Below are 17,963 nucleotides of genomic sequence, written 5' to 3' on the forward strand. Positions count from 1 at the left end.
ATTAAATAAAATGCTGAAAATTAATGTACTTAATGGGAATAAAAAGCAAAAGCTTAGGAAACTTTGATGGGGTTATGCAAATCGGAGGTCGCAGACAAATCAGCTACATAGGAATTTTGATTAGCTTGAGGGGGGTAAACAATCATTTGCCTGCTTTTTTTCCTACTTATGCTTTCCTGCACCATACACTTTTTACCAGGCATTAAGTAATAATTTCATCTCATATTCCTAAAGGCAAAGCAAACTTTAATGTATATGGTGATAATGAGAGCTTATGAGTAAAATAATTTCTGTGGGAATATTAACTTTTCTAGATTCAAATAAACTTTTTTTTATTTTTTTTAAGGCGATCCATGCACCAGAAAAACCATCTTCCGTCAAGGTATGACCAGTAAATACACAGACAGAAGAACTACTGTGAGAAGATAAAAAGACTAGAAATTACATTCTGCTTAAAACAGATTTCTAAATGAAATGTTGACAATGCACTTGCTATATCCATTATAAAGATTTCATTATCATAAGAGCTTCAGTTTAATATCTCTAAAAAATTCACTCCAGCCTAAGACAAAGAGTTTTTGCAAACCCTGTGCTATTTCAACTAAAATTGACGGTGAAGCTCATGGTTTTTGAATGGGAGTGAGAATTTGCTCATATTCTTCACGTCAATTGTATAGAAGACACATGCAATTCTAAGACTAAATTACTAGACTGTACTTTCTTTAGGATAAATTTCTTGAAGAAAGGCTTGAAATGTAATGCAAAGCCAATAAACACAACTACTAATGAATTCACAGGTAATGCCCCATGCCAGGGTCACAACTGCTATAAGCAAATGCAAATGAAAATACTGAGATTTTTAATATATTTTTATGGATGATATTCCCTTCATGGATGTCAGTATGTGCAGGTATTTAGTACCTGAAAAGTTAGTAAATCAGATCATCTAAATCATCTCTCAAAACTTAATTAATTTAACAGTATTTACTCACTAAATCAAATAGTCACTAGCAAATTCTAAAAACAGCATAGCTGGGGAGTGCGAAGAAAGGCTACGTCTGGTGATAAACAGCAATAGGATTAGAGGCAATGGACATATGGGTAGCATACAGAGAAAAATTCTGACAGGATACAAGAATAATATTCTTCGTAATTAGAGTGCCTGAAGACTGAAAGAGGCTGCCCCATGGAGGTTGTCATATCTCCATTCCCAGAGATATTTAAAAGTGGCCTGAGCAAAGACTTGAACAGCCTACAGTAATTTTGAAGAGGGACTTTCTCTGAGCAGGGAATTGGATCAGATAGCCAGAGGTCTTTTCCAAACAGAATTATTCCATGTTTCTAATTAAAAATCTGATTATGTTTCTGGGGCCCTTGATTTTCAAATGCTCAGTTGAGTCTACCTTGCAAAGATCTAGCTTTCCAGTAAAAAGAATGAAGTGTTTTCTCTCTAACATACCATTTGAAGGCTTTTCAAAGTAACAAAATTCTTTCATTAAGTTTAAAAGTTTTGGATCTTTAACATGCTGCTTTATGTTTACTAGACAGTATTTGATTAGAAACCTTAGTTAACTGATTAGTTAATTGATTGGTATTGCAGCTGTATTTCCAACCTAAATGATGATAATTCTAAGAAGTAAACAGTTCCTTCCTATACATTTCCCAAAAAATTGTACCAAAACTTCTATTCTATACAAAGAGAAACTGAGGTATGTATAGCAGTTCCAACAGCTCAGCCTAATGCACTCCTAACTGAATTACTATCTTTAAAGGATGCAATTACATTAGAAGGGAAAAAAACCCAAAACCCTATGTGTCTACATATCATCTGAAACTTTCAAAAGTCATGATACTGTATATTTAGTTATCATTCAGAATGGAATGTCCACAAGCAAAGGTAACACAAAGGGTATCTTCTTACCTCTAGCAATTGAACTGCTCCCTCATGCTCCTTCTTAGCTTCAACCTGAGCCTTGTTTTCATGAGATGAGAAAAGAGAAAGAAAGAAGAGAAGAGAAGAGAAGAGAAGAGAAGAGAAGAGAAGAGAAGAGAAGAGAAGAGAAGAGAAGAGAAGAGAAGAGAAGAGAAGAGAAGAGAAGAGAAATCAATTAATCATGCCACATGTAGTATGCTCTAACCACATAAAGTAGCATACTGTATATTCAAATCCAAAGCCAATTATAGTCTTGAAGGGATGGGTCTGCCAATACTACTACAGCGCTTTGGTTCCAAGCCACTGAAATAACTGCTTATTTTTAGGCTATTGAATCTCAGTAAAGCTTAATAGCATTGGTATTTTGTTAGACCAAGACAAGCATGCTCAACACACTGTAAGAGCACATCAGAAGCATCTCTGAAAGCCTCTAAATTAAAACTGGAAAATGAGCTTGTTTTTCTACATTGCAGGAGGTTCATAGTGTAGAAACCTACCAGACCAGCCAGGAGAAAGCAACACAAAAATTAAGCTCATTCTTTACATGCAGCAACAGTATTTATCATCTAAGTAATAGGTCACAAAACACTCAAGGGAACCACTAGAAAAGTCATCTGAAAACAGCAATACTACATTTAGGCTCCAATCAACTGAGTCAATGAAGAGGGAATAAATAAGAGCATAAATGTCTATTTCATGTAGCTCACAGTTATCGAATTTTGGTTGGGAGAAGTCTAAACCTTAAAAGCAACAAAAAAAATAGCACTCAGTAACTTTGTATTATCTTCACTTTATTTCCAATTAAGTTTTTACTATCTTCCCTGTTGAAGCTTGCCCAAGAGAAGCAAAACCATTTTCACCATTGTATCAAGATGATAGCAGTGTGATGCACTAACTTTGCCTCTCAGCTCCTTATTCCTGTAACCCAAAGACAACATTCTGAACCCTCCTTATCAGAAAACAGTCTTAAAACCCTCCAGTTTAGCAGAGGGCACCACCCCACAGTCTTTCTAATATAGTGGGCCAGATACTCCCATGATTGACTAGCCTACTCTGTTACTGGCTTCAGTGGAAGCTGGGTCAGGCCACCAAGTCACAACCAAAAACACAAACCCAAACCATACTGCACTGTCAGGTGTGGTAATAAACCTCTTTCAGCTCTGCAAACACAATCACATTTCTTCCTGTACCACAGTAATAAGTCCTGTCGCCAGCACCTGACAAAATATTGGCTCCACAAGCGTTGGCAAACATATGACGACAGATAATAGAAAGCCTTGTGTTATCCATCATAGAAGTTTAATAAAATCTACCCAGAATATGAGTTTTTGATAAATGATTAGAAAACCTGCATCAATAGCTATCTCTCTTTCATATCGAACTGTCTGTATTTAAGGCTTTCTTGGAGAAAAATACCATCTGATTCCCTATCAGCACAAAACGCTCCTTGATGAACAATATTATATTCTTCCTTTTAGGCTATGAAAAAACACAATGAAATTTTATTTATAATATCAAAATGTAACAGCAAGCACATCAGTCTGTACCAGTAACTTGCTGTGTTTAGAAGTGCACATTTCTGTGGTTCGTCAGCAACTTTATGACAGCAACAAGATACACTGTGAAATGTCATCCTGTAACAATCTGGAGTTACTACTTTCATTTCACAGTACTTTTTCAAGTAATTAGATGGCTCTAATAAAAAAAAAAGGGAAGAAAGAATTTAACATACGTGTACTAGGTCAGCTCTGGATGAAATGTAAGCCTGTAATTCCTGTTTTATGGTGGCAGAAAACCATTATAGTCGCTCAGGTACCAGCTTTATTAAAATTACTTTTCTGATGATATACATGTGTTGAATACTAGGACCAGTTAGTCTGTGCTCATCTCCACTACCATGCCTAGAGATCTAAGGGTAGCTTGGGTAGCTCTACAAGGTAGAACAGTGCACAACACCCACATCCTCCCAAAATCTTTTAGTGTTTTGAATACTTCTATCCATACACAGTACTAATCCAGTCTTCTTTCTAATTCTGTAGCATTAATAACAGCATTACAGAAATGACTAAGCATCTCAGCTGAGATCCTGACATGTCACAATGGAAAATAATCTGAGCTTGGAAGGGCTGAAAATAAAAACTGGAAAAAAAATTTTCTTATTTTGTTTTTAAGTGGTATGTAGAATGAATATCACATGGGGATTATGTCAAGAGATATGATGGGCAGAATGTTCATTTAAGTTGTCACTGATCCTGATCATGAAAGGCAATAATAATAAAAAAGACACAACAGCAACTTAAATCACATAAAGAATTAGATGTTGCTGGTTGAAAATGAGTTTCTGTGCAAAGTCCTGTGAGAAATATTCCAGGTTATTGAATGAAATCAGTAAGAAGGATGAATTACTTCTTAAATACTTCCAAGTAATGCACAGATGAATTGTTATGGTGGATTTCAGTGTAGGAACTCTAAGCTAAAATTCTAGTAGAACTCAGTAGTGAATTGTTATTAGCTAATAAAAGATCTTGTATTCCATGTTATTTCATGTCCACGGAACAAGAATTAAATCACTAGCTACAGATTCTAGGGTAGTTGCACTGAGTAAAATACTAAATACAACACAACTTCATTTGTGCTTGAAGTCTATCATGCTACAGCTCAGCATAAGTGACTGGAGAAAACACTAGTAGAGAGATTTGTGTCCTGTTGACAATCTGTAACAAAAAGACCCACATAATGTGGATTTATTACAAGAATGCAAAAAAAAATAGCAAAAAGAAAAGGTGTACCTTTCTTTGAATTCTTTGCTTTGCCAAGAAATTGAAGTCTAAAATTTATGTGGAAGTTCAAAGAGCTGAGTATAACTAGAAATGGCATTCTGAAATATGCCTATGTAGATTAATCGCAAAAGGCTGAAAGAAAATAAACTGGAAGATTTCACTTGGTCGAATGAAGCTTTCTATTTCAAGCACACTCTATTAGATACATCTTCTGTTCTGCTGATAATGGCCCTCCGAGCCAACATTTTCTACTAAATTATCATTAGCATTATTATTTCTGTGTTTTAATCTAGTCAAGAAATTGGAAAATTTCAACATTACTATTGAAACAATTGCAGCTTTAAGTGACTTCAGTAAGACTGAAACTCAATATCTTTTTTTTTTTATATTGTAATGAATATTGAGGAGATGCAGTGTGAAAAAAAAAAAGTCTTGTGAGAATAAGCTTGGAAATGAAGTCCTTAAAACAACTGTTTAGTTCATGAAAAAGATCAGCTGTCATATGAGTATGCTGACAAGGATTTACTTTAATCTAGTTGAGTGGAGAAAGTAAGAATTGACAGTATCTGGGAGAGGGAGCCAAAGAAATCCTAACAAACCATTAATATGTCAGTGTGAATGATTAAGTGTTCCAGCAAACTGACAAGGAAGTGGTGGATTCCCATCAATATTTCCCCAATCAATACTTCGATTGCCATGAAATTAAGACCAGATACCTTCCTGATGTTCAAGGAATTCAAAAATATTTCCAAACCCAACAGAGAGGGAAGCAATGGAAATACAAAGGAAATATGTGTATTTGTGGCACTTTTCTTCCTGTTGGGAAATACAAGGATTTAGGTACACTGGTCAGGTTAATCTTCACTGACACAAACATTTATAAATCAATTCATATAGTGATGTAAATCCAACAGTAATTATCCACTTGTGGCAGCTGCGTCTGCAATCAGACATAAAAATCCAGACCAGGAACCAGTTTGGCGGCTGTGCTTCAAGTTCCTTCCAGCCAGGAGACCTGTTCCACGATCTGTGCTGCGCTTCGCTACTTCACCTTTACTTTCCCTTTCCCCACTCACCTTCTGCAGGAGTTCAATTTCCTGCTGTTTGGCGTTGAGAACAGCCAAGGCTTGCTCATGCTCCAACTCCAGCTGTTGCCGCCGTTCAGCAGCCTCTCGCATATGCTGTTTTAAAGGAAGCAGAAGAACTAGCAGGAGACTTCAGCTTATTCTACCTGCAGCCAAACATGTCGTCATCCCCAGGCACACAGATGTTCATCTCAACATAAAAGTTCTCTGGTATCACTGACAAACAAGCACAAACCTGGGTAGGATTTTAATTTGGTTATTACTTAGAGGCATATTACCAACGTTCGACTCGGGCATTTTGACAGCAGTCTCTTTTAGGATCTCCAGCTGTCACTGTCAGCAATGTGCCTCTGCGATGCAGAAGTGAACCCGTTTTACCCGTTTTACCCATCAGGCTCACAGTGATAGGTGGCATCGTGCTGAAAAACTAAAGCTTTGGGAAAAAATACCTTGACATGTCCCTAAATGCCTCTTTTTCTAGGATACATGTTTGTGATTTGTTTTGCAAATGATGAGCCAAAAGAAATAGCTCACCTTTGCTAACCTCTGCCTATTACTTATGTCCAATTAGACAGAGAAAAACAGGCTGATTTGGAAGAAAGTGACTATACAGTACTCAAAACCTACTTCTGAAGTACAGTTGCTACTAATGATTCAAAGCAATATGAGAAACCTTCTTGGGAAAAGCACAAGCTGAACAATGTCAAGATACCCTTTGCAGATAGAAATCTTTTTCATTACACGTTAATATGATTCTCCCAGTATCATCAGAACTTTCAAACACCCTGTTAATAAACGGGAGTTAAGAAAGATCTCTTTATAGATTGTGATCTCTTCTCTGGTGAAACTCGTATTAAAGACTTTTATTTTCCAATTACATATTATTCCCATAACACTCTCAGAGCAGAGGCACATGTCTTATCTGCAGCACCATGACTTATTACACACAAACCTATTAGGAATCAGCACTTAGAAACACAATTGCGTGGCTGAAATTGATGAAAATAGCCCCAAACATTGCTTGTTGTGTAAAAGAGAAAATTTTATCAAGCATATTGCTAACCTTTAATGAGCTGTTATTCTCTGTTACTCATAACAAAGACAGACAGCATAGTGAGGCCGACTTCTCTCAATCTATATATGCTTAGAAAGGAAGCAGAAATGTCTCCAATATATTGCTAAGCTTTAATGAGCTGTTCTTCTCTGTTACTCATAACAAAGACAAGACAGCATAGTGAGGCCGACTTCTCTCAATCTATATATGCTTAGAAAGGAAGCAGAAATGTCTCCAATACTCCATTTCACCACTGGTTGGGATTTATTTATTTTCATTTAATGTGTTGATTAAAAACAACCAAAAAAAATCAACAAAGATTTGTTTAACTTATCAGTTTTGACTCTCAACTATGGCTTGCTTTCTGGGAGTTTAATGAGGATTCGGTATTTTGACTGTAGACATCTGTGAACTGTGCATATTGTACAAAAGTTAAATGGATCTGCGCGTGGGTAGTATCCATTCTCAGTATTTAATAATGATCAAAAATAAGGGTCACTATTCCCATCTCATCTGATTGAACACAACCTATTTTGCTAACTAGTATTACTCGTGATTTAAATCAGAATGAAGCTACATTTATCGACCTCAGCAGCTTTCGTCAAGTCTTTTGTAAAATTTAACACCAACAGAGTATCAGCACATTTTACATATTCAAGAAATGGTGGGGCGATCAATTCATTCTTGTACCTTTAATTAAAAGCTTCAGTTATCACAAAAACAACAAAGGTTTTACTTCACTCACTCGAGATTTAGTACTAGATTTGCTACAGCATATTTCGATACCGTTAAATTGTTATTACTATTACAAAAACTACTACAGAACATTTCTTGTCCTTTGCAGAGATCAAGAAATGATTAATAGAGTGACCATACATTGAATCTAAAAAATGTAATGAATAAATAAATTGTGATACATGATCTGTGAATCCCTCCAGCTTTTAATTTCTCTTTTCCTAAAATATGCATTTAACGATCTACAGTTCACAGTTTTTAAGGTCCAAAAATACCACTGGTCATCTATGTTAACCCGAAAGTGTCTCTCAGATCTAATTAGTATCGTCATGATCTACTTAGTACTGAAAGCAGCAAGGATGTCTTCACCCCAGCATCTGTCCCTCCCCTGGCACAGCAACTAAATGTTCCCCAAACCAGAAGGAACTCCTCCCCTGCCACTCTGCTCACAAACTGCTTCCGTCTGCAGATCTGTTTCGCATTTCCTATCTGCACATCAGCTGCTGTCATTTCTTCTTCCAAGCCTGAGGGGAATAGGTTAGGGTGGTGGAGGTGGACAGCAGAGATTGCAGGAAGAACAGTGGGCAGAAAGCTCTGAGCTGCTGAATTCCTTCTGCATCCTCCTTCAGGACTGACTTTCACAATGATCACACTGCTATGGTTTATGGAGGTGGTGGCAATCCACTTGTCCTTCCTACCACTGTCCTTAATATGAAGAAGGTTAGAACTTTCTAAACACGTAAATCTGCACTTCCCTGTTTGCACCCTTTCTGGAGGTCCTAATAACGTTACTCTAGCATCAGAAATCAAATCTACATCTAAAAGAGCACAGAAAAAAATACAGTAAGGACTTCATATTTCAAAACAATTGGCAAATAATGATCTATTCTTCAAGGACAGTGTGAATAAGAAACCTTTTCAGTGTATCTTTCAGATCAAAGGCAAGAATCCTTCTAGGCATCAGAGAAAGATGGGGGATATCGTGCATATCTCAGTTTTCTTTCGAACTACAGAGCTAGACAGTTGTACAGTATAAACTGTTTCTGAAATAGCAGTTAAGGGACCTACTCAAACAGTTCTTGCTATTCGAGCTTCCGCATGGGCAGCAGAGGGATTTGACAATGAACAGCCCACCCTAGCTCCAACCATTTCACTGGTTGCACTGTATTACCTACAGCTGCAAACAAAACAAAGAAACCTATTCTTTCCTAGAGCAAAGACTTTTACAGCTCTAAAATGTGCAACTGGCTAATGCTAGAACAAACTCAAACGGCTTTCAAGTACTAGAGTCTTGTTTCTGAGACAGAATTCATACCCGATGCTGAATGGGGAGCAAATTTAATTCTCACCCAAGTACTCTTATCAAAGGACTTGTCATCTGTGCTTGCAGATGGGTGGGTGCGGTTACAGTGGAATGAACTGAAGAGCCGGCTGCACACGTCAGAAAATCAAAACTGTTCTATGGGAGAGGCGCTGTGAAGATTCTCAGAAGTTAGCTAATTCAGCAACTCTTCATCTTCCCTTTCCTGCTTTGTTGATACATCCTGAATTTCTCAAAAGAGAAACTCAGTTTCTCTTTTGACAGGGAAAATAGGCGAAACATTTATGAAATCTTTACAACGGTTGGAAAGCTGTAAACCATTTTTTCAAACTACTAACTTCCCGAGCATGTGAGGACATACATGAAATACACAATTAACTGCATCTACTTGGGTGTGGTTTAGTGCTAAAAAGGAGATTCAGGATTTCAAGTCTGTTCAAGATGCTCTGCCAGATCAGAAGGGTTCTGCTCAAGGGAGAGGACTTCTGAACATGGATAGTCAAATCTCTATATCCACCAGACAATTTTCGTTTCACTGAAACAAAACTTCAGAAGGAGTTCTTAAGAAGAACAGTGAGATTCACAGAATGTTTCTCCCGCAAATATTATTGCAACAGCAGCTAAGCAAAATCAGCCAAATATCCAGATTCAGCTCTTCTACAGAACAAATTTGGAGGAATCATTAAGTCAAATGCCAGCAGATAACCTAATTAGAGAGTGGAGGAATGAAAATTGTTTGGTGTGGCCAAAGAAGAAAGTACGCTGCTTAATTTGTTTGAAAAAAAAAAAGACAGTTCATCATTAGATGAGTTTCAAGTGTTCAAAAATACACAAGCCTAGCAAAATAAGTATCTAAACAAGGTACAAGAAATGAGTTGTACTCCTCGTGAAAGCATTTTTTTAACAGCTCAGGAGGCCAGCCAACAACAGTTTGTATTTTTATTTGATGAAATGAGAATTAATGCCAACTTACTTAGAGTAAAGTCTAATCCTCATTGGTTTTATGAGCCATGAATTCACGGTTCATTTCTTTTCAAAACTTTTTTCCTCTTATCTTTCTACTATGTGCTCCTTAAAGAACTGAATTTCTGCAGCTATCAAGCTGGAATGCCACAATCATTACATGGAGAGCACAGGCAAGTTATACCTTTCATATGTGTCGATCCCACTTTTTATAGGTACTGGCCACATGGCTCATGGTAAAATCACAAATAAGTAATAAAGGTCTGTGGAACTGTTCGTTTTCTATTCCCCAAAAGAAAGGTCAATAATAACAGAAAAAGTAAATTATCTTCCATTGATAGAGAAAAACCTCCTACTTGTTCCTTGGGAAAGTTGTAGTAGTCTAAAGACAGATAACAGTGTATCACTCCGCTATTTAATTAAGCAGTTTAATTTCCCTCCCCAGTAGATGTACTTCGTATTTGCACATAATTCTAGATTTATTCCATCACTACTACCTACTGACTGGTAAACAGCACGTTGATAGTTCACTGCACAACACATTAACAGTTAACACCCTCTGGCATTGCCTAGTATGTGATTTCAGCTGCTCATATACCTAGAAGCTGCTGGAATAAGTTGGTTTACAGAACAGTCAGCTTACTTGTCTGAATTACAAACAAGTGTTTACAAGTGTGTTCGCTCTCAAGAATTCACACCGCAGTCCTGACCAGTGCAGTTATTCCACTGACACGGACAGCTGTAACTGTATGACATTTCCCCTCTCCCCTTTTTTTAAAAATAATCTTAGTTGCTTAACTTTTTTCAAGGCATGTTTTGGTAGCAGTTTTCCACATCACAGCATCTGTATTTTCTACAACTAAGCAAGCCTGGGAACTGTGGCCCATTCAAACCAGTTTGCATTTCCATGACATCGTATGCTTCCTTCCACTGGCTCTCTCTACCCATCACATCAGACACCAGCTCACTGCCTATGGGGCATTTTTCAGACCCTTCTCCATTAATACTGATCCATCTATCAGGTTTGGCTTATAGACTTACTGACTTCCATCTTTATTTAACCAATTACACTTCAGGGATTTGGCTGCTCCCTAGCAAAAAAATATTTTATTCCCACCACTAGAACTTTTTTTGCACTTGGTTTCAACACAGACAAACTGCTGTCCCATGGAGTTACAAGGTAAGTGATAAACCCTCGGTTGATTCCATTTGCTAACTGAGTTTTATTCTCACTCTACCCCATCATGTCAGCTAGATCTTGTCTCTTAGGTTTCCATGGTGAATTCCACTATTTCAGAGAATCAGTTTGTCCCATGACATTACACACAATAACCAGGAAAACAGAAGCAGGATGACATTTTTAACTACAAACCTCTACTGAAGAATACACTTCGGATTCTAAATGCAATACTGAGTTTTTCTAAGTTGAAAAAGAAGCAGCAAGCTGATGATGTGAAATCAATTGTGTATCTAGAAAACAAGCATGGTTAGACATCAGCCCACTAAGCTTCTCTAGAAGCATGCTAAAAGAAGGGTGGCTATGTACCAGGCACTCTAATTCTTTCTCTCTAATGAAACAACAGTAGGTTTGCAACCGTGTCCTGACAATGGGATGCGCTCTGCACAGGCAACATGACCTGGTACCAACAGCTTCTTTCACAGGCCACAGTAACATTTTGCATCAAGTTAGGTTAGCAGACAAAGCTCTCTTTAAAGTAAAGTATCTTGGCAGTTGTTGATATTTCCTTCATTGGCAGCCAGTTGTCATCCTTTTCTTCTTGAACTGCCTCAAAGAACTGTACAGTGAAAACCTACATCCGGTTACTTAGAAAGTATCAGATAAAGATCTCTAAATACGTCTCTACTCCAACAGTCTGAGATCCCTTGTAGGTACCTGGTCTACTGTATTCCACTCATTTCATCATAACTAATAGGGGCATTCAGTTCCCTAGTTTGCAATGCACTTATGTTTCTGTGACTCACTGAATGAACATCATGAATATTAAAAAACCAACAGAAGTACTGAATTGTTGCACTTTACAGCATTATACATACCTTTAGGACCTGCTCTAAGTTCTCCAGCTTGGCTTGGAGCTGGTATTTTCCCTTTAGAGCCAAATCTCGTTCTTTGGTCACTTTGAGAAGGGTTTCTCTAAGATGGTCATAATCTGATTTTACCTAGAAAAAAGTAAAATGTGGTTATTGCCCAAACAGCTAACTAATGAAGGGAAAACTATATCTGACACAAACATTTCTGCATGTTAAAATGGAAAAAGGAATAAAGTTCAAAGAAAATAGGAAAGAAGAAGACAAATGGAAGGGAACGTTCACTGAGGAAATTGTGGGCAGCTCATATACACATACGTATGAAAAACATTTTCTTTCAGCAAGGGCTACAATCTGGCAACTAAACTATAGTTATGTGTACGTTATGTAAATTTAAATAAATATAACACATAAAATAAATGACAATCTGGATCTCAGAGATGTCAGAGATGGTAATAAAAGGTAAGAAAGCAAAGAATGATCCATAATATTTTTAGCAGAGAGTGTTTCCTTTGTTAACTGCAACCCAGCTCTGAAGGATCAACACTGGTGGCCAGATCACTGACTGCAGGAAGGCAGAGCAGGACAAAGTGTCAGGATAAGGCACAGGCTTTAATCGTCATGTTTCCTTCTAACCTGAATTGAGGAAGTGACAAGTTCTTTTTTCCCATTTAATTACTCTAATTTCTTGGGTCTTTTACAGAATGAAGGGCATTAAGCAATCTCTGGCATGGATATCTCCTGGATATTTTCTAAAGTGATGTTTTGGAAACTGATTCAGCCTTTCTATTTGCCTTCTGGCTCCAGTTTGTTAACTTGCAAATTTTGCCATGGACCAAACAATCTAAATGGTTGCAGCCAGCCCTCATATTCATCTTTGCAAGAGAGCTCTTTAGAGTGCAGTGGACTAGAAAAAAGAAAGAGGAGAATGGAACAAATCATGTTTTCCACAAGAATTGATGCAATTATTGTCAACCTCAGGATTTGTTTTTTCTGTGCACAGATTTCTCTTTTCCTCTTCCCTAATTTCTTTATAACTAAGGGAACTATTAAACAATGGATTTTCAGAATCTATTAACTTCCTGCATCCTTTATATTGTATTTCATTGCTCAGATCAGTCAGTGTATATTGTTGAAAAATAATGGACTGGAAAAAGGAAGCAATGAGGTATCACTATTAACAATGTAATTTTATTATCGTCTGTGATTCTCAATTAATTTAGTGAGGATGCATGAAGTACAATATTTTGAACAAGTTTCAAGAAAGTATTTTTTTCCTCAGGCGTTCCCTGTCTCCAAAACAATTGATACCAACTGACTACCCTTGTGAGGAATTTTCCAACACTTACTCATCATCATAGTCTGGATAATTTTTTGGGAGTTCATGACCAGGTACCTTTCAGCTACGTGTTTTTCACTGCTGGCAGTGAAGGGGCTACCAGAACAAATGGTTCTTACCAGACTGCTAATGTTGTTTTGGAAAGAGATGAATTAAAGACAGGTAGAACTCTAGACATTTTACACATCCCAGGATCTTTCATTTAGGATCTCACAGAACATACCTGAATTAGTTACATTTAGGAAGACACAAATGGTTCTGATAATTTCTCTACTTTCTCTTTTGGCAGATCAGCTTTTGAACAAAGTTCTGTGCATATTTTCATTTTGCAGGTTGGAAAGAACATAATTAGATCTACTAACCACCTTCCGATAATTACTCTTGTTATTTCCAGCAACACTAACAACTTTTAATATTTCTACGAAGCACTCTTGCCAGATCTTTCTCCTCTGAAGATTATATGCTACACAGAATGCTGTCATATACACACTCATATAACCCATAAGACAGCACAAACTTGAGGAGTTTACCATTTGCCTTTTTGTTTGTTGTTTAGACAACATTTGTTCTTAAATGTGAATTTAATGCTCTCTCCAAGCGGGCTGTTTAAGAACATATGGGATATACATGAACTTGAATTACACACACAGCGCATCAAAACATCAATGCTCCCAGTGGCAAAAAACAGTTGACCTAAATAGAGTGCCATCCTGAACAGTTCTAATTTCATGACAGAAACAAAGAACATTTTGATCTGTGATGCTTCGCTGTTCAACGCATCAACCAATTTATTTTTCCTCCCATACCTTCATGCTTACTAAACGTGCCTTCATTTGAGCCAGTTATGAAGGCCAGAATACTGCTGTAGTGTCTTCCACTTCCTGAACACTTAAATAGAAACCAGCTATTGAAAATCAGGACACCAAAATGAACCGGCCGTTTATTTAATTGGTGAAAAGCTCCATTAGCTTTATGACCCACCCTTTGCTTTAATTCTATACTTTAGAGACATGCAAATTTCTCAAACAAGTGATATTGTTCAGAAAACATTATTCAGAAACTGCCACGAAAATGCTATGATTTCAGGTATTCTGGAAATAAATTTGGAATGTATAATGCCTATTCTATTTTCACATAAAAACACTAGTAGCCATACATATTTTGATGAGCCGGAAAAAAAGTCAAAACCCAATGTCATAGCACTCCTAAGGACACAAAATCCTTCCACAATTACTCTACTTTGGGAATGCGACTTTGTTTCTCTTATGCAAAGTACCAAAACTAAATCATGTAAATTATGTGCAATTTTAGCTTTATTTTGTGAATTTAAAGGTAGTCAGCCTCATATCTACTCGTTTTTAGAGTCAAATTTCAGCAATCACATTGTGCAAAAAAGAGCAGTAGTTTTATCTGTACTACATAACAGAATGCATAAACACTCCTCCAACCCCATTTGCTTGGATAAAGTTGGCCTGTTTTTCAGGCCAGCTCTCAAGGGTGAAGAAGAATAAATTATTTTAGGCAGGTTTTCCCCTTCAGGGCTGAGCCCTAACTCTGTTAGAATTCTGCTCCAACCTCCACATCCAAAGCTGTAGAGTTTCACACTTTCTGAATAGTAAAATGCAATCTCAGCTGCACAACGGATCACGAACCTCATTGTGTGTGGTAAAAAACCCCACACAGCCACAACCAAACACAAAAACAAATGAACAGGAAAACCCAAGTAACTCCCTAAGAAAACATTTATGCAACAAAGAAAACACAAGGTTTGTTAACATTCAGGGTATACTGCAAAGGTTGTATATTGTTAAAACTGTTAAGAGAGTACGCTTAAAGCAAGTCTTTGATCCTGTTGAAGCTGTGATATTAAATCAGTGGCACAGGCATCCAGAATTGTTGCATTGTATCTTTCACAGTATTTAATATATTTGAAGAAACAAACCCCCATAGTATGACAAATGCTGACACTACAAACAGTAAAAGGTAATTTTATTACTAACTTAGTGGGTAATGTGACAAAGGTTGGCATTTTACCTTCACATTTTAAATTGCTTTTACCAGGTTTTTTGATGTACCTCAAGCTCTTCAGTACAGTAGAAGAAAAACATTACTTATAATAAAGCATTATTAACTGCATAGTTCTTCACTTTCTGATAGTAAGAGGGCTAACACTTTCAGTGTCACCAATGTACTGAGTCTCCACTGCATTAATGCTGCACGCTATTCCCATGTCAGCTGGAATATAAAACTGCCTAAGTAAGACTTTATCTTTATGTGCTTTGGGAAGTAAAGGCGCCGTGTAAACAGCCATAAAGAGACAAGAAAACCATTAGGAAAGGGAGATATTCTGGACAGATGGATGAATAAAATTAGGCGATGTGATGATACACATGGCTTCCTCCTATCATAAAGCATTATCACACTGTTATTTTATATAAAAACAATTGAAATTCCTCAGTAACAGGAAATTTCAGGTCTGCTTGGATACCAGATGCTAGACACAAAATGCAGAGTACATGCCTAGCCACCTCTGAATTTTAGCAATTTGCATTGTTTCAGGGACTTAATCGGACATCCTTTGGTTTGGAAATTCAGCAGTGGCTGCTCTGCGACACACGCACATCAGATATCAAAGCACGCAGCTACCACTGTTTTGCAAGCTTTGAGGATGGGCTTTCATCAGAGCCTGTGTGAGCTACAGCTCTTCTGATATGAATGAGGTTGCCGAGCAACTCACTTAAGCCCTGTAGAAATCCCAGATTGGAGTTTTATTTTTAGCTAAATGTAGCCCTGTAAAGTGGCTGCTTCAGGATGTTTCTTCCACTGAACGCATATGTGGTGAGGTAAGGCACATCGGCTTCTCCTCCCATGCTCGTCACACCATGCAGTATTTCCCATAGATATAATCACACTGGAGGCAGGAAGGTATTTTTTTTTGTCCCGTAACAGGCACAAAAAGAACTGAAGAAAAATGCTTAGTATTAAAAGAGATTTTATATCAGGGCCTGGAGGAGCTAAGACTGTGCCGTGTGCCGTGTTGCAGGGGAAATAACAACTCCTAGAGTTTTGGACACTTGCTGCTGAACAAGAGCTTTTCAAGATTTTATTAGGAAATTTAAAAATAAGAAGAAAAATGCCAAAAGGTAGGAAAAACACTGACGAGACAGCAATTACTTCTATCATAATTTTTTTGAAAAATAAGAGAATTTTCCAGTTAAGGCTCATCAAAATCACTGGAAAAGTCTTTTTACCAAAGCCTAATACCAATTTACAATACTAAGCAAATATGCATCAGAGGAATGATGTACCACTTTAAAAGCTATCACATGTTACATTTCCATTTGAAAATAACAGTTGTTCATAAAATAGATTTTAGTAATTTATTTTTAATTAAAATATTTTACATTCTCAAGTAGGAAAAAACAAATCAGAACAAAAAAAAGACTACACAATCCACTTTTACCCACCCATTCCTATTTCTCTACCAAATGAATGTACGAGACCTGTGCTCATGATGTTACCTGGTCATATTGCAGTGCTTTGTGGGACACAGTTGCATACTGAAGGCTCAGGAGATTCTTTTCTTGCACAGCATCCTTCAGTTTATTTTCCTAAAGTACAAGTAAAGAGCGTTATACACCATTTATCTCCATTACAGTATATCCTATTAAGTACTTAAGGAAGCAATGTTTTTGCATTATTTGGTATTAACAAACTATTAAGAGTAATATGAGGCAAAGAGCCAAAGGCACTGAAGGTGCAGAAGCAGCAGATTAGCTTGCAATTACAGTTGGCTTTATCGTAAACCCACATGTTTTCAGTAGATGATCTGATTAAAGATGTGCAAGCGAAGAGAGATGACCTGACTTCACAAGCCTGGTGCCTATAAAAATAATAATAAAAAAATCTCGCTGTGGATGTCGGAAAAAGCTCAAACCTGACTGCCTCACTTAGAGCTGGGAAGAGGAAGAAACCTGGGTCCAGCAAAAAAAACCCCCAATGGCATCAAACCTAGGTCTTCAGAAGGCATTCTGAGGGCAAAACCCAGCAACTGGAATGTATACACATGTACATATTTTTATATTCACATATTGCACGTCACTTACAATGTATACCTATTTATAATACATGTATATATACATATTCTAATGCAAACATTTCAAAGTCTAGATAGAGAATTTATGTAATACAGTGGCAGGCAAACATGAAATGCAGAGGGAAGTCAAAAGGTATGTAACCTACGCCTAAAGATGAAGGTATTAACTACAGCCTCAGAAATGTATTTCTTTATTTATTTAGACAGCACTATAAGGAGGAAAAAAGGAAAAGTAAGTAAAACCTAAATATACAGTCAAGGGTCAGACTAGAGGAGTGGAAATGCTTTGTCAGGTCACACAAATCAAAATACGTGCAGCTCAGGAAAAAAAAAAGCAGAATCCTCTGATATTTCCAACAATTTCCTTTTTGCACAAGTTCACAAAGGTAGCTTAAATACTGACATGTTACAGCACCATCACTGTACAATATCAGAAAATCTGATAATCTGTGGAGAGCCATTCTCTTGACTAAGCATTAAGTGCTACTGCATGGAATGAAATCAAAACGACAAACTGCAGAATATTCACAGTCGCCTGATGGCTGACACACCTACCATCTCACACATCAGCAGCTCAGCAATTATAATTTCTCAAGTCTGTTAAGTTTGTT

General features: G+C 37.1%; 1 protein-coding gene across 3 annotated transcripts in view; it reads right to left on the minus strand.

Moving 5' to 3' along the window:
* Positions 1-16,860, minus strand: part of RIMBP2 (RIMS binding protein 2) — a 59,686-nt gene extending 42,826 nt beyond the window's left edge. Inside the window, exons 1-4 of one of the 3 annotated variants that reach the window (XM_009868176.1) lie at positions 16,778-16,860; positions 11,927-12,049; positions 5,790-5,894; positions 1,922-1,972 (exon numbers count right to left, since the gene is read on the minus strand). In XM_009868176.1, coding sequence (XP_009866478.1) covers positions 1,922-1,972; positions 5,790-5,891 — 153 coding nt within the window. In that variant the 5' untranslated portion in view covers positions 5,892-5,894; positions 11,927-12,049; positions 16,778-16,860. Of the gene's footprint in view, positions 1-1,921; positions 1,973-5,789; positions 5,895-11,926; positions 12,050-16,777 lie in introns of those variants that run through there. The other 2 variants (XM_009868177.1, XM_009868178.1) reach the window with 2 other exon arrangements.
* Positions 16,861-17,963: the final 1,103 nt, after the last annotated feature.

Source organism: Apaloderma vittatum, unplaced genomic scaffold, assembly GCF_000703405.1.
Source record: "Apaloderma vittatum isolate BGI_N311 unplaced genomic scaffold, ASM70340v1 scaffold1354, whole genome shotgun sequence".
Classification (NCBI taxonomy): Eukaryota; Metazoa; Chordata; class Aves; order Trogoniformes; family Trogonidae; genus Apaloderma; species Apaloderma vittatum.